Source organism: Cyanistes caeruleus, chromosome 17, assembly GCF_971803275.1.
Source record: "Cyanistes caeruleus chromosome 17, bCyaCae1.hap1.1, whole genome shotgun sequence".
Taxonomy (NCBI): domain Eukaryota; kingdom Metazoa; phylum Chordata; class Aves; order Passeriformes; family Paridae; genus Cyanistes; species Cyanistes caeruleus.
This window is the reverse complement of record NC_141717.1, coordinates 11,696,114-11,723,946: the sequence shown is the minus strand read 5'-3', so window position 1 is coordinate 11,723,946 and position 27,833 is coordinate 11,696,114. Positions and strand designations below refer to the sequence as shown.

The 27,833-nt window shown below is 47.2% G+C and overlaps 1 protein-coding gene across 2 annotated transcripts; it reads left to right on the top strand.

Moving 5' to 3' along the window:
* The first annotated feature begins 37 nt into the window (after positions 1 to 37).
* On the top strand, positions 38 to 27,716 carry INTS1 (integrator complex subunit 1). Of its 2 annotated transcripts, none has more exons than XM_086854890.1 (47): positions 38 to 294; positions 449 to 739; positions 1,313 to 1,509; positions 1,721 to 1,858; positions 2,461 to 2,620; positions 2,950 to 3,055; positions 3,327 to 3,513; positions 3,643 to 3,788; positions 4,091 to 4,232; positions 4,560 to 4,736; positions 4,981 to 5,089; positions 5,707 to 5,827; positions 6,465 to 6,542; positions 7,065 to 7,222; positions 8,394 to 8,490; positions 8,905 to 8,996; positions 9,319 to 9,379; positions 9,744 to 9,941; positions 10,228 to 10,357; positions 10,520 to 10,699; positions 10,791 to 10,940; positions 11,481 to 11,660; positions 11,848 to 11,952; positions 12,763 to 12,930; positions 13,240 to 13,351; positions 13,633 to 13,791; positions 14,535 to 14,681; positions 15,081 to 15,179; positions 15,555 to 15,679; positions 16,376 to 16,732; positions 17,273 to 17,432; positions 18,037 to 18,177; positions 18,558 to 18,738; positions 18,821 to 18,944; positions 19,460 to 19,578; positions 20,553 to 20,640; positions 21,248 to 21,474; positions 22,420 to 22,543; positions 23,020 to 23,153; positions 23,524 to 23,716; positions 23,985 to 24,112; positions 24,560 to 24,672; positions 24,923 to 25,036; positions 25,871 to 25,941; positions 26,434 to 26,525; positions 26,598 to 26,707; positions 27,106 to 27,716. In XM_086854890.1, the coding sequence occupies exons 1-47, from the start codon at positions 237 to 239 to the stop codon at positions 27,219 to 27,221; spliced, it is 6,663 nt and encodes a 2,220-aa protein (XP_086711016.1). In that variant the 5' UTR covers positions 38 to 236; the 3' UTR covers positions 27,222 to 27,716. The 2 variants fall into 2 exon arrangements, with proteins under 2 accessions (XP_086711016.1, XP_086711015.1); XM_086854889.1 differs by having other exon boundaries at positions 44 to 294; positions 13,630 to 13,791.
* The last annotated feature ends 117 nt before the right edge of the window (positions 27,717 to 27,833 follow it).

Here is a 27,833-nt window from a genome sequence, read left to right as displayed (position 1 = left end):
CCTCGCAGCAATCCCGCCCTGACCTCCCCCGCGCCCCCGATCCCCGGGGCTGCAGTTCCGCCTCCCGCCCGCCAGACGGCGCTGCCCGCCGGGCCGGGCCGCGGGTGCCGCTGTGGCGGCGGTTCCGCTTCCGTGTGGCCGCGGCCGTCGCTCGGTCCCTGCTGTCGGTGCCCGGTGTCTGTCCGTCGGTGCCCGGTGTCGCTCGGTCCGTCCCTGGGCCGGCGCTCGGCGGCGCCATGAACCGGCCGAAGGCGGCGGCCGTGCGGCGGCCCAGCGCCGTGCCCAAGCCCTCCGGTGAGTCCCGGGGGGCCGGCCGGGCGGGGGGCTGCGGGCGCTGTCGCTCTCTGTCTATCACTGTCGCTCACCGTCTCTCACCGTCTCTCACTGTCTCTCGCTGTCTCTCACTGTCTCTCGCTGTCTCTCACTGTCGCTGTGTCTCCCCTCGCAGCCCACCCGCCGCCCGGAGACTTCATCGCGCTGGGCTCCAAGGGGCAGAGCGGCGAGGGCAAGGCCGCCGTCACGCTGCTGAAGCCGGCGCCGCCCGGGCTGCCCTCAGAGCGCAAGCGGGACTCGGCCGCCGCCTTGGCGGGCCCGGCGGGGCTGCCCGGGCTGGCCAAGCGCCCCAAGCTCTCCTCCACGCCGCCCCTCAGCGCCCTGGGACGCCTGGCAGAGGCGGCCGTGGCGGAGAAAAGAGCCATCTCGCCCTCCATCAAGGAGCCGTCTGTCATCCCCATCGAAGGTGAGGCCTCGCTGCGCTGCTGCCGTCACACGAAAGCCTCGGGATAACTTTTTTCTCTGGAGTCTCATCACAGGAGTCTTATCACAGGAGTCTTTCTTGAAGCCCACACAGTAATTATGTGCTGTCCTCGAGGGTTTCCATCCCTGGGTACAGAGCTGAAGTAAAGGTTTCTCTTTCGTTGTCATTGGATTTTGTTCATTCTGTCTGACAGCTGTTTAGTAGCCCTATGTGAAATACTCCCTTGAGGAAATCTCAAAGTCAGGATTGTGGTATTTTATTCACATAGTTCTTTAACAAACTCTGGGTCTGGATGTTGCCTTTTGAATTGTCATTCAGTTTCTGATGTTGGATACATTTGTAGAGTGTACTAACACTAACATGGCAAAACAGTGAAGGGGCACTGTCAGTTTCAAAACAGAGCTTGTAATGGCAATTTAGTAGGGAAAAGCTGTCACAGGAGCTAAAAGTGAGCTGGTTTGTTCTTTGCTGTCCCTTGTGATTGGTCCTGAAGCACCTCAGGGTGGTTATTTAGTAAGAGGGTAAATGCTGATGCCTGTGTGTTGGTGGTTGCAGTCATCCCCACGGTGCTGTTGGATGAGATTGAGGCAGCAGAGGCAGAAGGCAACGATGACCGCATTGAGGGAGTGCTGTGTGGAGCTGTGAAGCAGCTGAAGATGAACAGAGCCAAACCTGACACCACTCTGTACCTGAGCCTTATGTACCTGGCAAAAATCAAACCAAACATATTTGCCACCGAAGGGGTTATCGAGGTGAGGAATTGTCAAGTTACTGATGGATCATTCTTGCCAAATTGTGAGCAGAGTTGGACTTTCTCCGCTGCCAGAGTGTGATCTGCATGGCTTTGTAAATACCAGAACTCTGTGACAAGCTGCTGCAATTTGTATTTCTCTTTCTGCAGCTTCTCTGTGTGCTTTCTCAATAGATGACTTGTTTATTATTTTTTTGTGGATGTTATTCCAGGCACTGTGCAGCCTACTCCGAAGAGATGCCTCCATCAATTTCAAAGCCAAAGGGAATAGTCTTGTGTCTGTCTTGGCATGCAACCTTCTCATGGCAGCTTATGAAGAGGATGAGAACTGGCCAGAGATCTTTGTCAAGGTTGGTGAACTGAGGGGGCTTCTGCTGGACTGAGGCAGTGGTGGGCAGACTGGGCTGGCAAATGTGGATGTGTTGGAGTAGGAGAGCAGCATAAGATGTATTACAGCTGTAGGGAAGGGGAGGACTAGTGTCCTCTTGCCCACTGTGGGAATGCAGCTGGAGGAGGCAGAAATTTGAGTCTGGGCTCATCCTTTTAAAGAAAAATCTCCATGGGTTTCTGGAATGTAGCCTCCATTGCCTTTTGTTGCCTTATCTCTGCTCTTTTCTGAGATGTCTTTGAGAGTCTGTATTGATGTAAGTGTTGCAGAGACTCCTTGCTTTCTATTTGGTGTGTAGGGATTAAAGCAATCCATTAACTTAAAAAGGCTGAGCTGACCAGCTTCTGTATCTTTTGATGGTAGAAGTTGTTGTAAAGTTTTTTTTGAGAAGGTGCCCAGTAGAGCTTGGGATGTGATGATGTGTATTTTTGCTCTGGTATGATCTGGTTTTCATCCATGCACTGGTTATGCTAGTTTCCTACTCTGTATTTTGGAAATCCATAAAAAACGAACAAATACTTCTTTGATTAACCCCATGAAAATGGATTGTGCTCCCTGCTGCAGGTGTACATTGAGGACTCCCTTGGGGAGCGCATCTGGGTGGACAGCCCTCACTGCAAGACATTTGTGGATAACATCCAGACAGCTTTTAACACAAAGATGCCTCCTAAGACCATGCTCTTGCATGGAGAAGTTGGACGTAGTGGAGGGGACCTTAGTGCTGGTAAGATGTTTGGGAACCAGGAACAAAGGTTTAGGGAGAGGATGGAGCCTGCACTGTTAATTGACTTGTGAGAATAGTTTGGTACTGGATGGAGTCACATAGGCCAGGCTTTGAGTATCATGCATTGCCTTTCTTCTTTCTGAGGCTCTTTCATGTCCAGGGGATGTTTGAGGGTAGTGAAAAATGGGCCTGTATGGGATGCAGTGTGAGAGGCTTTAGTTGTGCTGAAAGGTATCCCTGAAAGAAACTGAGCAAACAAGAGCACAAGTGATTGATCTGTAGAGAGAGGAATTGTCTTATGCAGTGTACTGTGTCCTGGTGTCTCTTAGGGAGTAGCCCACACCCTTCCATGACAGAGGAGGAGGACAGCCAGAGTGAGCTGCTGATTGCAGAGGAGAAAATGAGTCCAGAGCAGGCGGGCCAGCTCATGCCCAGGTACAGTGCCTCTTCCTCTCCTTTCACAGCTGTGTGGCAAATGTGTCAGTAGATGTGTCTGTGCTCACCTACCCTGCAGAGCTGTGGCATGAAGCTCCTTCTCTGTACTCCTATGGCACCTGCTGGGGGATGTTGAACATCAGATAAAACTGGTTCCAGAAGGAAAGAGTGGATTTTCTTGGTTTGCAAGTCATACCACAAACAAGAAAGAGTGCTGATCTCTGGACTGGCTTTTGTGGAAATGAGTAAAGTTCAAATTTGTGTGGCCCAGGTATGAAGACCTTGCAGAGAGTGTGGAGGAATATGTCCTAGACATGCTTCGGGACCAGCTGAACCGGCGCCAGCCCATGGACAATGTCTCCAGGAACCTCCTCCGGCTGCTGACAGCCACCTGTGGCTACAAAGAGGTGCGTCAGATGGCTGTGCAGAGGCTGGAGATGTGGCTGCAGAATCCAAAGGTAAGGAGAGGAGCTGTTGAAGCACAACCCTGGTCTGGAATCCAGCCAGGACAGCTGCATACTGTAAGCCAGTTATGTTTCTGGTCTGTAATGGTGAGCGGCTGGAGTCTTTCTGCTCTTTTTCTGCAGCTGACCAAACCAGCTCAGGACTTGCTGATGTCAGTCTGTATGAACTGTAACACCCACAGCTCAGAGGACATGGAAGTTATCTCCAACCTGATCAAAATTCGTCTCAAGCCAAAAGTCCTTCTCAACCACTACATGCTGTGTGTCAGGTGAGTGACTGGGTCTGTGACAGGAAGAGAAAGCACTGTGGGAGACGTGCCCAGGGACTTGACAGTCTCAATGTCTGTGCACAGTGGTTTTAAATGCCAGCTTGGGGCATGGAGTGTCTTGTGTTCATTTAAATAAATTTCACTGTCCTAGAAATCTTCCAGTAGTCCTTTGATACTGTCATATGATATGTGCTGTTCCATTCTTTTCACTTTTGTGTGCCAAATACTTCAAGGGGAAATGAAAAGAACGTGTCCAGCTGCCATGAAATGTCAGTTCAGGTATCCCTGGTCTTCCCTTGCAGAGAGCTGCTGAATGCACACAGGGATAACCTGGGCACCACCATTAAGTTTGTGATTTTCAATGAACTATCAAATGCAAGAAATCCCAACAACATGCAGATCCTGTATACTGTGCTTCAGCACAGCTCAGAGCAAGCTCCCAAGGTAGGTGCTGGATGACTGACAGTAACCCCAGAACCCCACCTGACAGATTCTTTTGAGGCTCAGATGAATCTTTTCACAGACAGCTGTCTGATCTGTATCATGCTATTTTGAAATTACATAATTATTCCTGATAGGAATAAACGTAAGTGTGCATTTTTGAGCTCCCACATTCTGGGTGATAATGCAGTTTCAAGAGAAAAACATTATTGCAGCTGCCCAGGGGTCTGAAGGACTGGATACCTCCAGCATGGTTTCTTTGTGTTTCTTCATTTTGTGGAAGCAGAGCCATTACAGTGCACTGAAAGTTTTCTCTCTGTGTGGCCCCAGTACCTGGCAATGGTGTTCCAGGACCTGCTGACCACCAAGGATGATTACCTGCGAGCTTCACGGGCTCTGCTGAGAGAGATCATCAAACAGACAAAACACGAGATCAACTTCCAGGCCTTCTGTCTGGGTCTCATGCAGGAACGGAAGGAGGCCCTGTATGCAGAGATGGAATTCAAGGTACCATTTTTGGCCTTTGTGCTGCTGGATGTGCCAGTGACACACTGAGCTCTTCTGTGTCTGCTTTCCTGGCCATTCTTTCTTTTGCTCTTTGGTGTCTGAGTGAGTCACTATTTGTGTGTCTCATAGCAGCACTCCCATATCTTATTTCCAAACATCCATGTTCATAATTTTTGATGACAAAACACTTCCAGAAGGCAGCTCTGGGTGTTGCTATTCAACTCTTTTTTTGTTCTATTTTAAGGAGCGGTTTGTCATCCACATAACTGACCTGCTAGCTGTCTCCATGATGCTTGGTATCACAGCCCAGGTGAAGGAGGCAGGAATTGCTTGGGACAAAGGAGAGAAAAAGAGTAAGCAGAAGAATCTAGGTTCTCTCTGAGGATGGGCATGTTGGTAGATATATGTCCCTGATGCTGGGAGAACACCAGCTAGGGGTGGGAGCCTGCTGTCATCCTGGGACTGACAGATCTAGGAAATGTGGCATTTTCGTGGCCAGGTACTTCTTGTATCTCTGGAAGCAGTGGCTGAGAGACTGGGGAAAGGGAGCTGTGGGTGGAGGGGCCTCAGACCTGAAGGGGTAGCTGTAAGGATTAAGGGGCTGGGAGGACAGGCCTTTGGTGTGGCACTGACATCACTGCCCACATGCCTTCTCATAAAACTAATCCATCTGTGCCTTATGTTGGGGGTTTTACTGCAGCATGTCTCAGAAAGCAAAGAACGTGCTGTCAGAGCTGGGGGGATCAAGTTTTTCTCGTATACTCCTCTGGTTCCCCTTCTCTAGTGGAAGGTGTCCCTGCCTGTGGTGCAGGAATTGGAACAAGATTATGTTTAAGGTTCCTTCCAACACAAACTATTCTGTGATTCTATGATTTACTGCTGATGCCTCAGAGTCCTGGTTACTGTCTTGAAACCACCACTTTTCTGATGGGGCCCATGTGTGTATTTTGTGACCTGACTGTTTTTTCAGACCTGGAAGTGCTGCGCTCTTTCCAGAACCAAATTGCTGCTATCCAACGTGATGCTGTCTGGTGGCTGCACACAGTTGTTCCATCTATCAGCAAACTAGCTCCAAAGGACTATGTGCACTGGTGAGATTCAGCCTGGTCACGTCTGTCATGTCTGTGCATAACCTGTCCCTTCCCCAACACTATGATAAATTATGAAAAACCAGGTATACACTGGGGTTTGGTTAGATTTCCCTCCCATTTTCAGATAGGGTACAGAAACAGTTTTAGCAGGGCTTAGGGAGTGTCTCCCTCTCTGAAATTCCTTCAGGTGCATTCTCATACCAGAAACATATGATAATGGAAAAAAAATCTGATTTATATTATTTGGGTCCACTCAGTAGGCAATTTTTAGCTATTTGACCAAACAGATTCCCTGTGGACTCCTTGTTGTTTTTTTGAGATACTTTTTAGGGCTTTATGGGTGAGGGCACCACAGATAGTTCTGTCTTCTGGAGTACAGATGGTATCCTGGGTCTTGACACAAGGCATTACTGAGGCAGTTCAAGCCTGAATTAATAGCAAGCAAGATAAATTACTGAAAGTATAAAAGCCCCGAGCCCATATTGTATAGTCCTCTCTGTTCTGAATCATGTTGTTTTCTGAGGGGGCTCCTTCATGTGTAGGATGGGAAGATTTAGCAGGATTTGGGGGAGACTGGACTTCTGTATGGGTTCTTAAGCCTCACAGATGGTGGTTACTGTCCTCTTTATCTCTACAGCCTCCACAAGGTGCTCTTCACAGAACAGCCAGAAACCTACTACAAATGGGACAACTGGCCCCCTGAGAGTGACCGCAAGTGAGTGTGTGCCCCTCCCATGGCGGGTGCAGGAGGGGAGCTGCTCTAGCTGGAGGCAGAGGAATGGGTTTTCTGGTGATCCTTATATAGCTCTGTGTTGGGAAGGCTTGGAACTGTGCTCAGATTTTCTTCATCTGTTACACTGCCATAAAATTGGGGGGTGTTGTTCCACTCTCCATCTGTTCCTCTTCCTCCTTCATTCCTGTTCCCTGTGCCAAGCTGTTCTGTATCATGATGCTGGAGTTGTATGGAGGGCAGCCCGGCTGTGCGTGGGTAACTGGGGTAACTTAGGGAGTTCAGATTCAAAGAGGCTGAAGCTTAGAGGTACAAGGCAATGCAAGTGATACTCAGATAATGATTTGTTTCAAATAGTTGCATTTGGAGCTGGAGATGAGGGATGGTGGTGTAAACAAAGCTGTGGTGTATCTTCTGCTCCGATGAGTTGTAGGGTCTGTGGAGGGTTCCAGGAGTCCTCACCCTGCTCTCCAAAGAAGTGTGATTGATATCTCGTGTCTCCTGCAGCTTCTTCCTTCGCCTGTGCTCGGAGGTGCCCATCCTGGAGGACACCCTGATGCGCATCCTTGTGATCGGATTGTCGCGGGACCTGCCCCTGGGCCCCGCCGATGCCATGGAGCTCGCCGACCACTTGGTGAAGAGGGCTGCAGCTGTGCAAGCAGATGGTGAGGCTGCACAGAGCTCCCACCAGCAAGTGCTTGCTTCTGTCTCCACGTCCTCCTATTGCCACCCAGGGCTGAGACAGCTCCTACCACCTACCAAAGAGCCTTTGCATCACTTAAAGCATATTTTAGTCGTGATGGCTAAGCATTTGGCTCAAAGCCAGACATGTATTGCTGTTGCTTTCTCACTAGAGAAGCTTCTTATTTTCTCTTACTGTTTCTCTCTGTTACTAATTTTGTATCATGGAGTGTTTGGGAAATTATTGGCTGTGTGGAGAATGAAGGGCTGTGAACAACCACTCAGAGTTTTGAGTCAGCGTTTTTAAATTCAATTTAGTCCTTTGTACATACTGTAAAATGAAATGTATAGGCTATGCAAAAATGGAAGCATTGGAAGTTAAATTAATTAACCAATTGTGTGCTCTTACCAAGCCCATTACTGGGACACTTACAGATTAGTAGTTACAAAAGCAATCTTTATTCTTACCCCTTTTATGAATTCATTTAGCATTTGTCTAAATTCCTGCATTGCTGGGAAATGCATCCATTCAGCTGAGCTGTTTGTGTTTGTGGTAGAATTGAGGGTGTTGTCATAGTTTGATTCTAAAGCATCTTACATGCTCCTAGTGCTGACTGGATAACGGCAAAGAGTCATCCTGAACTGCTCAGTGTTTGTGGAAGGATCTAGACTTTGCTGTTCAGTATCCTGTCAAAATGTGCCCAACCTCTCATATAGGATTTTAAATCCTGCACCATTTCATACACTGGAAGATTTTGAATTAGAGTGAGTCTGCAAACTTACAACAAATTTGAAATGCATTTTTAGTTTCTCTGAGCACCTGAAGTTCTGAGCAGATTTGTTGCTTACCTGAAGGAGTGTGTCCAAGTTCTGAAAAAGTTACAAGTCTCATTTTGGATGCATTTGGGAAAGAAAGTACCCTTAAGAATTTAAACCACATTGCTGCTGAAAAGTTCCATATCTTTATATAATGACTTATAGGATTTTTGTAATTGTTGTTGCTCTCTAAATATTGATTGTTTTGTTTCTGTAATATCGTGACAGCAAGCCCACAATAACATAGTTGCTTGAAGTGATTTTTGGTTTTTTATGCTGTAATTCTTTTCTTGAAGGAAGTAGAGAGGTCAGTAACACGTTCAGTCTTTTCTTCTCCAGATGTTGAGGTCCTGAGGGTAGAAAGAATCCAGCTGATCGATGCAGTCTTAAATCTGTGCACTTATCACCATCCAGAGAATATCCAGCTACCTCCAGGGTAAGATTTATCACATAGATAATCTTGCTGTGATCCAGCTCACTTTCACCTTGTGACTAACATTCACAGCTCACAGATTTTAACATCCTTTTTTCTATTAAAAGTTGTAGTAACAAGGAAGTCTTTTCAGGGTCATGTTCAGGTGGGTATTTCTCTAGAGCAATCAACACCTGAGTCATGGAATGTACTTCAGTCTGCAAGCACTGACCTTTCTGCCCTAGAAATCTTCAGCTCAATCCTGCTGTCCCCCCTGGAAGGATTTTTGTGTTTGTGTATGTCTGTGTCTGTTTGTTGGGAAAAACACTGAACTGGCATGACTGAATCTAAACAGTGCATGATTAAGGAGAAAAGCAAACTTGAGATGGGCTTAAGGAACCAAACTTGACCACTTACCTCTATTGATGGCTTTTGCAGGTACCAGCCTCCAAATCTAGCTATTTCTACTCTCTACTGGAAAGCCTGGCCTCTCCTGCTTGTAGTGGCTGCGTTCAATCCTGAAAATATTGGTGAGTGTGGACATTTCTCAGGATACCAGTTCTGCTGCAAAAATTGGCCAATGTGCTCTCTGCAGAAGTCTGGTTGCTTGTGTGCAAGGGCTGTGCTAGGTTGGTGAGGTACCTGCACTTAAATAACTGTGTATCCCTTATGGGGGAAAAATGCATGGAGGTGGGATTTGGACCAGTGTGTGGCTGGAATTGCCTTGTTTGTGCTCTTTAAGAGCTGTTCTCAAGTGAGTTTGTGTCTCCCCACCTTGGAATGTGTTAGAGTATATATAAAGGCTCTATTTTTTTCCTGTATTCCTTATTGTTCTTTTCTTCCTTGCTGCAGGTCTGGCTGCATGGGAGGAGTACCCCTCTCTAAAGATGCTCATGGAAATGGTCATGACCAAGTTAGTATGGTTAAATCCCTACGTATATCACACATTTCTGAATTAAGTTTGTGCCATGTGACTCCTTCCTTTCCAGCAGGACTTGTGTAAAATAAACTGGCATCAACACTGCAGCTGGATTGGGAAAAGTGCCTTCTCTCGACAAAAATGTTACAAGCAAGGGAATAAAGCTGAGAAAAAGGGGGAGGGGGATGATTGCTGAGCCTTGCTGAGAAGGTTGCAGTCTCCTGGCTCCACTGAGAAACTTCTTGGTTTTATCTACATTGTCTATCAGGACCGAAGTCCTGTGATCTTTCTGACTGTGGTTCATGAATTTTGAATAGAATACAATAACTATTTCCTTTCTTTAAACTTATCTTCTCAGTAATTATTCCTATCCTCAATGTACCTTGACGGATGAGGAGACACGCACAGAGATGATTAATCGTGAACTTCAAATCTCCCAGAGAGAAAAACAGGAGATTCTTGCATTTGAGGGTCATCTGGCAGCTGCATCCACAAAACAAACAATTACAGAAAGCAGCAGCCTCTTGCTGTCCCAGCTGACAAGTCTGGACCCTCAGTAAGTAGCCTTCTGCATTCTGGTACCATCATGAACTCCTCATTAACAACACTAGAAAGGAAACCCTGCTTCCCCACAGGGTGGTTGATGTGGGGAAGAAGAACCCTGTGGTGTGGTAGCCCATGGGATCACAGAATCACAGAATGATTTTGGCTGGAGGATCATCTGGTTCCAAGCTGCCTGCTACCTTTCTATAAACCCCTCAGGCACTACAGAACTGACTGATCCTCATCACATCAGAGTGAAAGTCTGTCAGCCTGTGGGTAACTTGCTGTTTTTGTGACAGGGGCCCCCCTCGCAGACCTCCACCACATGTCCTGGAGCAGGTGAAAAGCCTGAACCAGTCTCTTCGCTTGGGCCACCTTCTGTGTCGCAGTCGCCATCCTGACTTTCTTCTCAACATCATTCAAAGACAGGTGGGCTGTGGTGGGACTGGATCCCTTGCCTCTGAGACTTGAGCAGAGTGAGGGGCAAAAGGAAGCTAAGTGAGATTCAGGGGAAGGAGGTTTGCTGCTCAGGAATTGAATGATCAGTGTGCTGCTTCTATGTTCTGATCTTGTTATTCTCATGCTTCCCAGGCCTCATCACAGTCAATGCCATGGCTGGCAGATCTGGTTCAGTCCAGCGAGGGCTCCTTGGATGTCCTGCCTGTGCAGTGTCTTTGTGAGTTCTTGCTTCATGATGCTGCTGATGAATCGACCTCAGGTGAGGAAGAAGAGGAGGGTGAGAGTAAGGACCAGCGTGCCAAGAAACGCCAGGTGAGCAGTCTCATTGGGATCCCTTCTGTTACATACTTTCTGTGCATCCCAGATTTGATTTCACTGGACAAACCAACTTGTCACTCCACAGAGACAGCAGAAACAAAGGCAGTTGCTTGGACGCTTGCAAGACTTGCTGTTGGGACCCAAAGCAGATGAACAGACAACCTGTGAGGTGCTTGACTACTTCCTGCGGCGCCTGAGTTCCTCCCAGGTGGCTTCCCGGGTCCTGGCCATGAAGGTGAGCAGAATATCTTGACTAGGGTCTGTCTGCAGCCCAGGGCAGAGCCCTAGGTTATCTTGAGTCCAGAGCCAGCACAGTGAAATTGTTTCATGTCATTCTCCTTCAGTGACTTGTCTCAATCTCCAAACCCCATCCTGCTGCTCAGAAGTTATTGTTCAACAGCTGAGTTGTACTTAAGACAGAGCTGGATTTTACTATGTTCCCTGTGAAGTTCAGTTGTAGACTCAGGAACTTGCATGCTACGTGGGGTAATTGGCAGAGGCTGCTGTCTGTGAGGAGTGTGAGTGAGAGCCTGGTGCTCTGGAGCATATACAAGGCAAAGAGACTTTCAGGGAGCTCAGAAAGATCCTGCTCAGACTGAAACTTCCAGCAGTGTATCTGTCAAGAAAACACATTATATGAGATGAAACCTGTTGTGTGCTGAATTTGGATCATTCTGTGGTGTTTGAAGCATGTTTCTGTTACATTCACTAGCATGAAACTAGAAATCCAGCTGTGGCTTCATATGCAACAGCTGGATCTGTGTGACTTGTGCAGGGCCTGTCCTTAGTGCTGTCGGAAGGAGGAATGCGTGATGGGGAGGAGAAGGATCACCCCATGGAAGAAGACTCTGGTGATTCTGAGCTGCTGCAGGGATATCAGTGGCTGCTGAGAGACCTCCCGAGGCTGCCACTGTTTGACAGTGTGAGAGCCACAACAGCTCTGGCCTTGCAGCAGGTGGGTGAAAGCACCTGAAGGGAGGAGTGTCAAGCTTGTTCTTTTTCTACTAGTGCTGAAACAGATCTAAAGAAACTGGATATGGCTGTGATATTGACATGTTTATGTGCTTGCAGAATAATTTTGCTTATGTTGGTGCTTGTTTTCATTAAATTGTGATTTTTAATGAGAGGAATTCTCATTCTAGGCCATCCACATGGAGACAGATCCCCAGACCATCAGTGCTTACCTGGTGTACCTCTCCCAGCATGCCCCAGTGGAGGAGCAGGGGCAGCACAATGACCTTGCTCTGGTGAGAGGAGGGATTGTGTGGGGGACACTGGTAGGCATGGAACTTGCTGTACCACCAGGATGAGTTCTGGGGAGTGTGTTACTCTGAAAACTGCATGTTTGTGTCTCTGTGTGTGGGTTGAAAGGCAAACCTGTGTCTTTGTTTTATATAATGAAATGGTAGTCAGAGCAATAACTTCCAGTGCAGCAGCCCATGAGCTGGAATGGGGAATGCAAGAGTGGATAGTGGTTTGATGGAAATCACACCACCTGGCAGTGTTTCATAAGTAAGCAAGTGCTAAACCTGCAATCATATGTGCTTGGGGAGAGAATGGGAGGTCATAAAATTTAGAGGTGGGATATGTGCTCCCCTATAACCAAAACTAGATTTCTTGGTTTATTTGTGTGAGTTTCTTTTTAGAAAAGCTTTTGGTGACTTTTTTTATAATGATTTTTTAAAAATTTTTTTCTCCCTGGGAGCTTTTTTTGTTGCTTTTAAGGCTCACGTGCTGATAGTGCCTCTGTGTAGATATATGGAGGAGGTTGAATGATAAACATCAGTAGATAATTTTCTTCAGAGAAATGCTATGTAAATGCTTACTTTGTAATAGGGTGCATCAGAACACAGCTGTGCTCCACTGGAGCACTGTGAGATGCATGCAAAGCACTGGCCTCTTCCCTCCTGTGTCAGTTCTACTCTTGAGTCCACGAGCTGATCTCCAGAGCGGTGTGTGCTGGGCTGGTGATGGGAACTGGAGAACATGATGCAGTGAAACAGGGAGTCCTGGCTGTGTTTTGCAGTAAAGACCTCCTGGATGTTTTTTCTCTGCAGGATGTTGCCCGACTGATCGTGGAGCGCTCCACCATCATGTCCCACCTGTTCTCCAAGCTCTCCTACAGTGCTGAGTCAGATGCAGTGCTCGTGGCTCTGCTCTCCATCTTCTCCCGCTACATCAAGCGCATGCGGCAGAGCAAGGAGGGCGAGGAGGTGTACAGCTGGGTGAGTGCCTCCTGCCTTCCCCCAGCAGGTCACAGAGACTGGGCAGGTTAACAAAACAGAAACCCTTTATGGGTTACTCAACTGGAATAAACCAAGTCCAGCTCAAGAATTTGCTGATCTGAAAATAACCAGATCATAGTATCAGAGCCAAGCCTATGTGTTTGTAAAAAGCCTTTTTAACTTTTCCCCAAGTATCTTTTGTTGCCACTGTTGGAGATAATAGGAACTATGGTCTGACTAAATTTGTCCATTCTCATGTCCTTTCTCTCCCCACCTTTGCTCATCCTGTCTTTTCCTGCCTTTTTCCAGTCAGAGTCCCAGGATCAGGTGTTCCTTCGTTGGACTAGTGGGGAAACAGCCACCATGCACATCCTTGTGGTCCATGCCATGGTTATTCTCCTGACACTGGGGCCACCTCAAGGTTGGTGAAGTATGCTTTTCTCTATCTGTTGTCTCCTAACAGATCAGGCTGGTGTTAATCCTTCTACTCACAGGCTTGACCCTTGCAGCTGTAAGATTTATCAGAATATTGCTGCAGAGAGTGAAGGATTTGCAGGCTTATTTTTTTTTTCTTTTTTTTGCCCTCTGCAGACAGCAAGAAATACTAAAACAGTGGTGTGTTCTGGTGTATTGATAGGGAAGGGCAGGGCTTTCTAGGTGCTCGTGAACATGGGAAATAATTTTTTATCCATTTTTAAGCAGGGGATGGTGATTTTTACACCTTACTGGATATATGGTTCCCAGAGAAAAAGCCCCTTCCTACTGCTTTTCTGGTTGACACCTCTGAGGAGGCTCTGCTGCTCCCTGACTGGTTGAAGCTGCGGATGATCCGCTCCGAGGTCCCGCGTCTCGTTGATGCAGGTGAGCCTGTGGCATGTTTGTTGGTGTTTCAATCCCTGCTGAAAGGAAAGGGAGATGTTTCCCTGCTCAAATGTGCCCAGCCATCCTTCTTGGATGCCTTTGGGTGGAGCCATCTATCACTGTTACTTTTAAAGTAGGAGAGTGAGTCTGAATGGATATTCCCCTTCCTGTGTATTTTAAAGGAATGGGAGACTCTTAATTGAGGTCCCATCTCTTTTACAACAATTCAGATAGAGCTAAGCTATGCAATCACCAGACAACAGCTGTGGAAAGCTGTGCTTTAAGGATGTAAGCTAAACCTCTGGTTACTCTGGTCCTCATATCACTCGTCAGTGCTCTCTTTCTTCTTGGTATTCAGAGCTTTCATCCCATTTTACTAATTAAATGACAGCTGTCTATAGCCAGTGATTGAATTATTCAATAATTCCTGCCTGCAGCCATCAAGAGATAGTGTGGAAGTTATTTTTTAATACGAATGATTGCATTACTGAGGTTCTAATAAAATTAAACAGAAGATCAGATTAGCCAGTGAGTGAATTAACTGGAAGATGCAATAAGGCGACAATGATTTGCAGAGGGAAGGAAATATAGTAGGCAGCTGTCAGACTTCTGGCTTTAGGCTCTCTGCAGCCTGTCATTAATGTGTCACTGTTGGTCCAGACAAAAGCATAAAGATCAGGTAATAAAGATGACCCTCCACAGACAGTTCAGAAGTGTGAGAACTCAATGTTTTTCTTTTTCAGCCCTGCAGGACCTGGAGCCACAGCAGCTGCTTCTCTTTGTTCAGTCCTTTGGAATCCCAGTTTCCAGCATGAGCAAACTTCTTCAGTACCTGGATCAGGCAGTATCTCATGACCCACAGACACTGGAGCAGAACATCATGGACAAGAGTAAGCTACAGATGAGGCTGACTAGGCATTTAATGTTTTCTTGAACAGTTTCCAAGAGTATCTCCTGTGACTTCATTGGAAAAATCCAATCTAGTTCAGCAAACTTTGTGCACAGGCTGCTTTGGCAACTTGTTGTCACTGTAGACACCAGGGTGGCCCTTGGCTGTATTTCACAAAATAGAGGAAGATTTTTTTTTTTGTGTTGGAATGTACAGGGTCCAAAAGTACTTTGGAATGTACTTTGTACAGAAGAAACAAAGTTTTCAAGGCGTCATATTTACAAAGTCTGTGGGAACATCAGATTCTCTTGTCTGTGGGAGCTGTACAAACAGCCAGTTTTGTCCTGCTTTACTGAAGAGAGCAAGATGATGATGTGCTCTTATTTCCTCCTTCTTTCAGACTACATGGCTCATCTTGTGGAGGTTCAACATGAGAGAGGAGCAACAGGAGGCCAAACTTTCCACTCCCTGCTTACTGCCTCCTTACCAGCCCGCCGAGGTACTGCCCGGGATAGCCTAAATATCAAAGTCATCTTCTGAACTTCCCTCCTTTGTTGCTGTTGAGAGGAACAGGCAGAGACTGTCATGTTAAAAAGCAGTCATGTTGCAATAAACCAGCAAGCTACAGTTAGACATCAGTCCTTGCTAGAGCTTTTTGCTTCTGGCAAAGAGAAAAATTCCAGTATTTTTGGAGTTTATTGCAGTGAGTTTTTCTGAGTCATATGGAAAAGTAGGTCTTGCTTGGAATTAAGAGAAAAGCTGCTGAATTTCTCAGTAGTTAGAGACTGTAAAGCTGAAGGTGACTGGTGGTGTGGCTCCAGTTGCTATCTACCATAACAGCATTTCCCTTTGTTTCCTTTTATTCCTCTTGCAGACAGCGCTGAGACTGCAAGGTCAAAATCTAGTCCTGAAAACTCTCAGAGTCAGAGTCGGATCCGGGCCTTGAGCCAGGTCCGTGTTCTGGGCCCAGAAGATGATCTGGCAGGCATCTTTCTGCAGGTACTGTTACAACCACCAGCTGAGTAGCTGCTTCCCTGCAGCAGCTTTACAAAATCCATTTCTCTTACACCTGCATCTTGTGACTCCTTATCCTGCAGTGTTTGCAGGCAAAAAATATGAAAGCTCTGATGCAATGAGGCTGTGCCATTACAGCCTGGTGGAGCTGATATTGGCAGGAATTTTTTCTTGTAGTTGGAACGTGATGTGGCTTTTGATCATGCCTAGTACTGTCAGTACCTACTAGCATGTTGCTGTCTCTGCACCTTGTTTGTTCTGTGCACAGTGCCTTTCCTCTCAGCAGTGGATTCAGGATTTGTGAAATGCTCACTGGGCCCTGGCAGCAAAGCTGTGTGCAAACAGCATTTGTGCTCTGGCTTGTCTGCCTACAGAGCTTCCCTCCCTCCACTGACTGCAGAAGGAGCCTACAGGGAATTAATTGGCCAAGTTGGTTGTTGGTGTTTGGGTAGTAGGATTCCCCTGCAGTGTCAGTGTTGATAGTCATGTTGGGGTTGCAGAAATGCTGCTTATGTTCATGTGGCAGGCACTAGAATATCGAAAAAGCTGTATCAGAAGGTTCCCGTTAGCCTACAGTCAGCATAACTGTACAAGGTAAATCGCTCCTCTGCCTCAGAGTGTTCCTGGTACAACATTCCTTTCACTGCCTGTCATAAATGTACTTCCTGTTGTATCCCCTAGCTTTTCCCACTGACCCCAGACCCGCGGTGGCAGAACTCCAGCCTGCGGCCGCTGGCCCTGGCACTGCAGCAGGCGCTGGGGCAGGAGCTGGCTCACATCCGCCAAGGGGCCACGGCCAGCGGGACCGCAGGGAGCGGAGCCACGGACAGCGGGATCAAGGACAGCGGGATCAAGGACAGTGGGATCACAGACAGTGGGATCACAGACAGTGGGATCACAGACAGTGGGATCACTGCACGGGTGCTGCAGGCCTTGGCTGCACTGCTCAACTCCACACACAGCGGCGCCCTGGTCATGGCCATGCATCGCCACCACTTCATCTCCTGCCCGCTCATGCGCCAGCTCTACCAGTACCACGTGAGTGGCTTTGGGAGCTTTTCATAAAGAGGGGTGGGGGAGAAATGGGAAATCTGCAGTGCATTTGCTCTGCTGTGTGCACACTTTGTAACGCTCAGCTCAGGTTGCCTGGCCATGGGCATCTGGATGCAGGCTGGCCACATTAGCCTAGCACTGCTGAGATTACCTGCAGAGTTAATGTACCTTACCTAGCCTGGTAACCTTTTTTTGGACTTACAGGTGTAGGTCTCTGTTGGTTTTGGGATCTCTAGTCTGTGCTGTTCTGTAGCATTGGACATGTCTTGCAAGCCAAGGCATTTGCAGACAGTTTGAGAGCTGAAGTCTAATTCACAGAGTCATAAAACGGTTTGGGTTGGAAGGGACCTTAAAGATCACCTAGGTCCAATTTCCTTGCCATGGGCAGGGGCAACCTTCACTAGACCAGGTTGTTCCAAGCCCATCCAACCTGGCCTTGAACACTTCCAGGGATGGGGAGTCCAGAACTTCTGGGCAACCTCTGCCAGTGCCTCACCACCCTCACTGTAAAGAATTTCTTCCCAGCGCTCCATGCCACAGGACACTGCCTTCTCCTCGCTCTTCTTCAAAGTGCTCATGCAGATGCTGCAGTGGTTGGAGAACCCCGCGGTGGAAGATGGTCCCCTGCGAGCTCAGCTGAAGGCCTTTGCTGTGCAATACTCCTCAAGGCACAGGATCAGTGATGGTACTGGCACTGGGCAGCTTATGGGACTCAGAGGGGACTAAGTGGGACAAGAAAGAGACAAAACTGCACCTGGAGCAGGAAGTGTCATGAGCAGCCTTTTAGACAGGTGTCATAAGGAGTTACAAAAGTAGCACACTGTGCTGCAGAAGCTTTTTGAGGCTGTGAACAAGTGCCTTAACCCTGGGGACTTGCAGTAGACACCTGGTAGTATGTCACCAAGCACAGCAGATCTCTCAGGGAAAACTTATAATTTCTCAGGCCAAGAATTCTGTGTGAGCTGTAGTTTTGGTAGATGAGCATGCAGGAATGCCTCTGGAACAGAGTCACATCATGACTTGTAGAGCTTTTTATCATCTGCCATCCCTTGGGAGCAGGAGTCTAACCAAGAGCTTGGGCTTGTAGTTCCAGAGCTTTTTCTTAGTCGCATGTCCCTGTAACATGCAGGGGAGCTGTCAAGGGTTGTGGTGACCATAAATGGCAGTAGAATGTATATTTGTATGTTTGAGTAGTTGTGCCTTGGAGCCACGTGGGGAATCTGTAGGTGGGAAGTCTGATGTGGGGGCTGGCTTGTCCCTGTGATGCCAGTGCTGTGATTTTGTTACAGTTCGAGGTGGCTTCTTGCACCTCGCAGAAGCTCTTTCTTTCCGTCGTGACCCTGACTTGATCAGCTCCACAGTCTGTGCCATCATTGCAACCCTGAAATCAGGAGAGAAGTGTAATGTGGAGCCAGAGCTCATCAGCAAAGGTATGGATATCCTTCTGCTCTCCTTTGCAGCAGCAGCTTGAAATCTAGCCCAGCAAGGCAGTGCCTACTGTCCAGGCTGTGGGAATCTGCCTTCTCCCTGGACCAGAAAATGTGAACTGATCTAAGCTTGGCCCTATCTTGTATCACCTCCTTTCCCCCACTGTATGTGGGTTTATAAACTGTGATCTGGGGTTGGGATTAAGTCTGTGAGAAAACTGTTGGTTTCCACTAACAAAAAGAGAAATGGAAGCCTATTATCCCAGATAAAAATGGCTTTCCTCTTCCTCACTGAGCCTGGCTATCAGGAATAGTACTTGCAAGGTTCCATACCTTTCATCACATGCTGAAGTTAATGAGTGACATCTTTCTCCCTCTGCTAGTCCTTCAAGGTCTGATTGAAACCCACTCTCCATACCTGGAGGAGCTCCTGACCGTCCTCTTCTCAGCTACTGTTGAGACCACTGCCAGGTGTCCTGCCATGAAACCAATTGCTGTGGTGTGCTCCTTGTTGCTCCAGGACAAAGAAGAAACACCAGTAAAGAAGGAGGTGGAGAGTTGCAGGTGAGCCAAGGCTGTGATGGGAATTCACTGGTAGGTCTGGGTACATGGTACACCAGTGACGCTGGCCTTGCTTTGTCCACAGTGCTGAATCAGCTTGGCCAGGGCCTGCCTCTGGCCTTCTCAATGACTGGCTGGAGATGTTGGACCCAGAGGTCATCAGCAGCTGCCCTGATCTACAGCAGAAGCTACTGTTCTCCTGGAACAAAGTAAGAGTTGTTGGGCAGAGGGACTGACGTGCTGAAACAACTTTCTGGGGTACTGACCTACACCTGGAAACAGGGCAAGGGGTAGTTTTATGTTTTGCCACAGGTTACTGTATGATTTCCAAAGCGCTGCAGACTGACAAGGGGATAGTTCTCTGCAAGGCTCGCATTTATCAGGGCAGGGCTTATGTTTCCTCTTCTATTTCCTCACCTGTGTTCTTTTAAGGCCTGCAAAGTGCTTTGCAGACACAACATGTCCCATAACAACCCAGCCAGCAGTTGGTATTTTTTCAGACAGATCAATAGCTTGCCCAAAGTGCCATGCCAAAGTTGAGGCTGAAAGTGAATTTCACACCTGATGCTATGTTCTGTCAGAAAGTACTGCCCTAAATCCTCTTGCTTTCTGTGCTGTCTGCCCTCATGGGTTGTCATCCTTCTGCCATACACATGGCATCTCCTACACCCACCTTGCTACCAGGGGTTGTTCATTACATCTCTTCCTCTTTCGGTGCTTCCAGGCAGGGTCCCAGGTGCCCTCCTTCCGCCCCTACCTCTTGGCTCTTCTGACTCACCAATCCAGCTGGACCACACTGCACCAGTGCATCAGGCTTCTACTTGGCAGGAACAGGGAGCAAAGGTGAGTCTTGTTTGTCAGGCATAGCCAAGGGATTGAGTTGGGCAGCTCTGTCTGAGAGAACAAGACCTGCCATGTTCATGATGTGTCTGCCAGGAGATGTAAGTCAGCCAAAAATAGACTTTGTGAGAAAAATGCAGATTTCAGTCCTGCTGATTTGTGTACCTTGATATAGATATTACCTACTGTTTGATGGAAGCAGCACATAAAGATTTGGCTGTGTTCTAAACATGAAGTGCTAATTGTGGGTAATCCATCTTGCATTGCCTTTGTTGATAATCTTTATGAACACAGGGTTTTCAGGATGGCTTGGATAGCAAACTGAGGGCTGTCTCTGTACCTGGGCAGGCTCTGATGGATATTTTGGTTGTATTAAAATCCATTTCCAGTCTTTCTCTAAGCCTTTCATGACATCAGCCTCCCAGTTTTGATCTCTGCAGCAGCCCTAGCTCTCAGCTTCTATACACAGCTTTCAAATACTGAAGTTCCAGTGTAGTAGCATTATGTAGTTATGGACCAGGAAATGCTAATACCTAATAACAGCACTACTTTAAAACTGGTAGTATTTCAGTTTATTATTTTACTCTTAATTTCTTGCTCAAAATTACATGAATTTCTCAGTTCAAGGTAACTGCTGTGATAGGGACAGTAAGGTCATTGGTCTGATTGTACCAACTGTTTGTGTTGATGACCAACTCCTGGCCTTGGTGCAAGGCTCCACGTAGCCCCCATGCTTGCTGAATGCCATTTGTTCTGCTCTGTACCCTGTGCTGTGCTTATTGCAACAACTATTTAGTCATAATCTGGGAACAGAACCAACCCCCTTCTTGGGACTTAATAGATCCTATTTTTACATTTGCAGATGTTTCTTTCTTCACAGTACTCATCATGTTTAGTGATGCTTCCATGTGTTTGTGTGCTGCCCGAGGGTTGTGTTGACTCTAATTGCAAATCTGTCTTCTTTTATCTTCTGGCAGATTTGACCCAACTGCATCCTTGGATTTCTTGTGGGCCTGTATTCACATTCCTCGGATCTGGCAGGGAAGGGACCAGAGAACTCCTCAGGTATTGGTTCACTTCTTCCAAGATTCCTATCTGGATGGAGTGAGAGGCAATGTTTTCACAGTGCCTGATTTTTCCATGGCCAAGAGGTGGCTGGAGTGATTCAGGTGCAGTGTGCCAAGTTTGATGCCTGTACCTCAGCTGGTTACTTAGCTGCTCTGCTGTTACATATTACAGTGGCAATTTAGAGTCCAAAAACTGATAGGAACACATAAAGTTTGCCCACTTGGCATTTCCCTTGCAGCAATTGCCACAATATCTGGTAAAGGCACAAGGCTAGAGTGTAAAGCAAGCTAAAACCCAGCATAGGATAATTGCCATTTTACAAAGAAAAGGAGGCTGTGTGTCTTCTCCACAGAATTTCTTTGCTTTGGTGACTGAATTACGCTTTCTGACCCATCACACATGCTGAGATGGAAGTAAATGAGAAGTAGAGGAGGGGTAAAGAGATTTTATTTGGGGCTGTGATGCTTTCAGAGCTCTAGATATGGAGCTGTTCTTAAGTCTGGTTTTAAGAAGTTCCATTCCAGTCAGGGGAGGTATGACCAGAAGGAACTAAGGATCTTGGGATTTGGTGTGGAATCATTTGGGGTGTTCTCTTGCATTACAGAAGCGCCGTGAGGAATTCGTGCTCCACCTGAAGGCATCAGAACTGATCAGCATGGTGGAGCTGATCCTGGCTGAAGCAGAGACCAGATACCAGAATACTGACGAGGCTTCCTGCACACTCATCCAGTCCCGACTGCCGTTGTTGCTCAGTTGTTCTCATGGAGACCTTGAGAACGTTAAAAAAGTAACAGAATATTTGACCAGCTGCATCCAGCAGTGGGGAAGCAGGTGAGGCTGCAAATAAGGAGCATTGTCTGCTGGAATTGTAGTTCTTGGGCACAGGCAGGCAGGTAATGATGAGACTTGCCAGTATATCTTCATTAAGAATATCATGTTCCAGAGCCTGTATGAAAAGTGCACACTATCCTTCCTGAGGTTTGGGGGAATAACAAGTGGTTTTAAGTGGTACTCAGATCAGGAAGCTGACTTCATAAGTGAAATTTAAGGGCTCTTTTGCTTTTAGGACTTCAGAATGAAATTCTTGACATGCTTGGATTTTTTCCTTTCATTCTTTAAGGCAATGGTTATTTTTAATTACTAGTTCCTAAAGTGGGATTTCTTGTCTACTCATCCCTTGAGTCACTGCTTGTAATACATCCTGCTTCTGACTTGCTTTCAAAGCTGAATGGAGACCAAATTGTTTCCTAACAGCTATTTTAGGACTGTAGAAAGAACAGGAAGATGATGTTTTTGTGGCAGTGAAAGGAACTGACCTAATTCCAACCTTGCTTATGGTGATATTAGGAAAGATTCTGAGTAACTGTTGCTTTCTACTGCCTCCCAGTAGAGACTACGTCAGGGATCTGCAAGGGTTTCAGATGTATAGAGAATATGTTGGTTAGTCTGAATAGTTGTAGTTCTGACTTCTTCTCCAATTGGGATGGGGATGACTGTGAGTACCACATGCTGGAACTCTGCACTGGAGATGTAAGCAGAGCTTTATGCCTGTTGGAACTGCAGTTTTCTAACTCCAAATGGCCTCTTGATGGATCCCCATAGACTGTGGATGGATTTGAGTTGTTCAAAAGCATTGATTGGGATTAGTGATGTCTGTGTTTTCACATGATCTGTTTGCCACATGCAGGAAGGCTGTTACTAATCTGGTGGGTCTGGGATGTTTGCTGGTTGAACTAATGTAGTAGCCAGTGGCTGACCTCTCCCTTTTCCCTTTAGCTCTGTGGGGAAATGCTGCCAGGACCTTCTGCTGCAGATATACCTGCAACTACCTGAGCTCCTTGTGCCTATGCCTGAGATGCTTCTTACCAGTGAAGGAGCCAGAGACAGCAGCACTTGCAAGGTAAAGGTAGAGCCATAGGAAAGCCCCTTTCCAGTTGTGTATGCAGAATGGATGCTACCTTGATGCTCAGTTTAGATGGTGTGGACTGTCAAAAACTTCCTGGGTGACTTTGGTTTCTTTATTTTGCTCTTCTGTTACCCCATCCCTGCCTGCACTCTCCAGAGCAGAGTTTCGGTGTGGTTTATTTTGCAGTGTCCTTCTGTAAAATAATATAAGCTCCACAAGCTTCTGTGTGCCAAAGGCTTCTGTAAGGCACAAGTGTGCAGGCATCTGATCCTGCTTTGATGTCTGTAGGGACTGTGGACTTCAGATCCCATGCCAGCTGGAACACTGCATCGACTCACAGATTCTACCTGAAAATAATTTCTGTTAACCCCCCTGTGTAGCTGGAAAGGAATTGGGAAACACTGCTGGAGAGCCAGGGGCTGGTTTGTACATTAAACTTCTTAACAGTTTGCTCATTATTTTTCTTGCAGCTTGATGCCCTGGTTCACAGATTCATTAACCTCCTCGCAGACACCAGTGACTCCAAGTCATCCGAAAGCCGCGTGTGGGATGCCAATATGGCCTGCAGGAAGTTGGCTGTGGCTCATCCCATCCTCCTCCTTAGGTACCTCTCTCTCCCTGTGTGTGGCTGGGGCTTATTGAAAAGCATCCACCCTTGTCCTAGAAAGGGAACAAACTTGAAACAATCACAACAGTGGTGAGAGAATTCACCTTCATGTACAGAAGTCAAGAGAAAAAGCAGCAAAGTTACAGCTTTTACAATGAGGCAAGACCTTGTGTCTGTCAAGAAATAATCTTGGAATTGGAGACTAGGGAACAGAATATGGGTGGGAAATGGGGCTTGCTGAGTCTATTGATATAGGGATCAAGACCAGAACTCTGAGAGAGAGTAAGGGATTTTGCCTTCCAGGACTGAGGAAACATGTAACTTTCTTGAAAGATCTAGGCCTAGATTTTCTTGTTTGGTGTTCCAGGCACTTGCCAATGATTGCAGCACTGCTGCACGGCCGTGTTCACCTCAATTTCCAGGAGTTCAGGCAGCAGAACCACTTGACCTTCTTTATCCACGTCCTGGGGATCCTGGAGCTGCTCCAGCCGCAGGTCTTCCAGAATGAGCACCAGGCGGCACTCTGGGACTGTCTCCTGTCCTTCATCCGTCTGCTGCTGGTAGGAAAATCCCTGCTTCCCTCCTCGTGCAGGCTGCTGGCCACTAGATGGGGAAGCTCATGTAACACAGGGCCAACCTTGGTGCTTCTCATTTGGAGGGAAAGCCTTCCTAAATGCCTAAGAACAAAAAAGTGCATTAAGTACCTTGGAGAGCTTGAAGAGGAGGCAGGAGGTCAGGAAACTGCTTCCTGGTACCCAGAGGTGCAGGATGGGACAGTGCATTGCTGGGTTTATTTGGTTAACTCTCACCTTCTTGATCCTTTCCCAGAACTACAGAAAATCCTCACGGCACCTGGCTGCCTTCATCAGCAAGTTTGTCCAGTTTATCCACAAGTACATCACGTGCAATGCCCAGGCAGCTGTCTCCTTCTTGCAGAAGCACTCAGATCCACTCCAGTAAGCTTCCTTATACCTCTTAGCCCATGTACAGTCAGATTGCCAGGAGCTATTCAGAGAGAAGGCAGTAAGAGGATGTGACAGAGTAGCTGCTAATATGGCACTTTTTCAACCATGGCTCCCTTAAGCCTCCATTGAAATGAGCAGCATATCTCTTCTTTATAGGTGAAAACTGAGCCCAAGGAAGTCACATAATGACTTTAACTCACATGATGGCCTAAATGTTATATTGAGATATTTCCAGAGAGGCAGCTGCAGAGTCTTTCCCCAGAGCAGTAGCTGCAGGGTCTTACCTACAGATACGTGGGGAAAATGCATTTGAGTTCCAGTTATGAAGAAAAGAAAAATCTTGTTTCTGCTTCTGAGAAGCTCTTTGTTTCAGTGTACATATCTGTGCTCATGCCCTTGTTGCTATTGAAAGCCAAACATGCCACCTCTTTTTCCCAGTGACCTGTCATCAGACAACAGTGACCTAGCAATGCTGAAGTCCCTCCTGGCTGGGCTGAGTCTGCCTAGTAAGAGTGGCATCTTGGACAGGGGCTCTGATGAAGAGAAGGATGGTGAGTCTGGGTGGAAGAAGAGTTATTCTAGCTGGTGAACCTGCAGTCTGTGTTGGAGAATAGGTGTTTTTGTGGGGTGTATACTGTGCTTGTGCTTGTAACATCTGAATGTGTTTAGAGTGGAAATTGCACTTGTATGCTTAGCAGTTGGGAACCAGTATCTGGGATGGGTTAATTTGTTTTCCTGACAGTGGTATCCCTACTGGAGCAGAAGAACAGCCCTTAACAAGGGCTCTCTCTGTTCCCCCAGATGAAGCAGCTGCTGGCTCTCTCCCCCTGGTCAGCGTGTCCCTCTTCACTCCCCTCACACCAGCTGAAATGGCCCCGTATATGAAGAGGCTCTCCAGAGGCCAAACAGTGGAGGGTGAGTGAGGACCTGCAGAGCTGTGCAAAGACACAGGGCAAATGCAGACATTTGTCAACCTTTTTACTTATCTGTCAGCAGCAGCCTGGTTTCCTGTTTCAATCTTGTGTTTGGAAGTCACCAGCAGTTAGGATGTTGTTCCATTTTTGGATTAACTTGTCCATAACCTCCTGTGATTCTGTGACAGAGGCTTCCTATGATTCTGTTACCACTTAGCTCAGCAGTACTTCAATGGCCTCTACTTTGAGGCTCTTCAAGGATCTTTAAGTATTTTGGGAGATAGTATGAGTAAATCAAGGAGAGCTGCAGTTTGAGCCAGGTCTGAAGTGCTGATAGGAATGAAATACCAAACTGATGAGAAGCAGGATTTGTTAGGAATCCCCAAATGGCCTTCATGGAAGAAAACCATGTAAACCTGGCATATGGGAACAATAATCTTCTCCAAAGTCTTATTTGGAAATTACAGGTGTCCTGTGTTCAAACCTAAGTTGTGACAGTTTTCCTTCCAAGATGTAGAATAGGACAAAAAAATCCTGCCTGTACTCTGTTTTTTAAAGAGACACTCTGTGAAGGTATTTAGTTACAGAAGAAGGTGCTCTGGAACTGAAACCTCTCACCCCAATTGCATTCCTTCCTCTGTCTGGGCAGGTTGGTTGTGTTGATATGGCACATCCCTGCTCTTCTCCTTTTTGAAGAACTGCCTTTATTACACTGCCTCTCTGTGCAAATGGGAAAACTTGATGGCTTGGGAGATTGGTTTTGTGGGGAAAAAGAAAAGATTCTCTGTTAGATCAGTGAATTTCAGTCACCTTTTCAACCTGTGTCTTCTCCCAGACATCCTGGAGGTGCTGACAGACATTGATGAGATGTCCAGACGGAGGCCAGAAATTCTTGCCTTTTTTGCTGTGAGTATTGGTGTCTCAAGCTTCCACTGGAAGGAAGAGATTCATTTCATCAGTCTGTTGCACAGCCAGCTTAAGCACTACCCTCCTTCTGCCTTTTGGATGGTTGTTGCAGCACATTAGGAGAAAAATGTCTCTGGGCAGACAGTGTTTTCCTCCATTGCATACTGCCTCAACCATCATCTGCTTTATGTCAGGGGACAAATTAAACCTCTGTCCTCTTCCCAGGGCAAGGGGAGAACAGAACAGACCAGCTCTGTTGAATAAACTGGAAACTAGGGAAAACTCAGCTGTCCCACATGAAACAAGATTTCAGAAGGGTACTTTAAAGTAATCAAAACCAGGATAATCTGTCTTACAGAGAGGGATTTCTGGGGTCAGCCAGTACCTGCTGGATTTGTGTTGGGCTGGATTGGTGTGGAGGGGGAGTAATGCCAGACTGAGGAGTTTGTGCTCCCTGAATGGCCCTGTGAACCACATTTGTCCATCTTTCAGACCAACCTACAGAAGCTGATGAGTTCATCAGAGGATTCCTGCCGAAACCTGGCCTTCAGCCTGGCTTTGCGTTCCATCCAGAACAACCCCAGGTGAGCACCACTGGAACTGAGGCTGTGCTGGCTGATCTGGACTGTACTGACACTGTCATGTTTCACTCCCAGCATTGCTGCAGATTTCCTGCCCACCTACATGTACTGCCTCGGCAGCCGAGACTTCGAGGTGGTGCAGACAGCGCTGAGGAACCTGCCTGAATACACCCTCCTCTGCCAAGGTAGGTGGAGATCAGCCACCTCTGGGCATGGTTGGCCTCAACAGGGTCAGAGCTGGGGTCCTGTGCTGGGAACAGCTCCCCTGGGAAGTTGCCATGGATTGCTGTTGTTTCAACCAGGCCATTAATACCAAGTAGCTTTGGGCTGAGCTTTACAAGGGGAATTTGTCATAGAGACAAGGGGGGTTTCTTTGAAGTAGATTTACTCACGGTTTTCTCTGATTTGTGACCTCTCACATGATCACAAACCCACAGAGCTGTTAGATGGGGGATTGTGGCAAGTTCTTATGGAAGTAGAGATTTCTCGTGCAGCTGCAAATGCTCACCCAGTGGTTGTTGGTGGATTGCTCTTGCACACGGAGCCCTTGGGCCAGTCCTCACTCTGCCTTTCCCTTTCCCAGAGCACGCAGCAGTGTTGCTGCACAGGGCCTTCCTGGTGGGCATGTACGGCCAGATCGACACCAGCTCTCAGATCTCAGAGGCCTTGAAGATTCTGCACATGGAGGCCATGATATGAGCATATGCTTCTGGGAGTACCACTTCCAGAGGAATTAATTTAATGGATTCATTAGCTGCATACAGCCCTGTAAGAAGAACAGTGTATTGCAACCCATGTGCTGGAGGATCAAAGAGGTGATGTGGCAGGCCAGACTGTGCTGGAAAAGAAGAAGGTGCTGACTGAAGATCAGAAAGGGGCAAGGATCGATCTGGCTGGCTAAGATGCCATTATTGTGGGAGAAAAATCTCCTGAACATTGTGCCAAACAGGGACCACTTCCTTCATGGGGTCTTGGGGCAGTGGCTGTCAGTTTGTTGTTTGGGGCTTTTTGTGTCTCCAAGAAGACAGAGGTGCTGGGAGAGCAGAAGGGAGTGAGTGATGGCCCTTGCACTTGAAGTGTCTGCACTCTCTGTGGTGGAGAGAACATGCAGATTTGTGCAGGGGGAGAGACCACTTTGGTTTCTGGGGGTGGGTGTTTTTTTTTATTTTATAATTAAAATTATCTTTGTTTCCATTGTGCCTTTCTCTGCTCCCTTGGGCATAGTTTGACATCATTCTCCCCCTGTTCTTCAGTCTGTTGTTATTCTAGACAAAGCATCTCTGGAAGACCTGTCTCCATGGCCAAGTGCTC

Bases quoted from the DNA above. Each gene is read 5' to 3' on its own strand.
- INTS1 (XM_086854889.1), top strand. From the start codon at position 237: ATGAACCGGCCGAAGGCGGCGGCCGTGCGGCGGCCCAGCGCCGTGCCC. The intron at 295-448 runs GTGAGTCCCGGG...CTCCCCTCGCAG, and splicing joins CGCCGTGCCCAAGCCCTCCG to CCCACCCGCCGCCCGGAGAC. The intron at 11,953-12,762 runs GTGAGAGGAGGG...TTTTCTCTGCAG, and splicing joins AGCACAATGACCTTGCTCTG to GATGTTGCCCGACTGATCGT.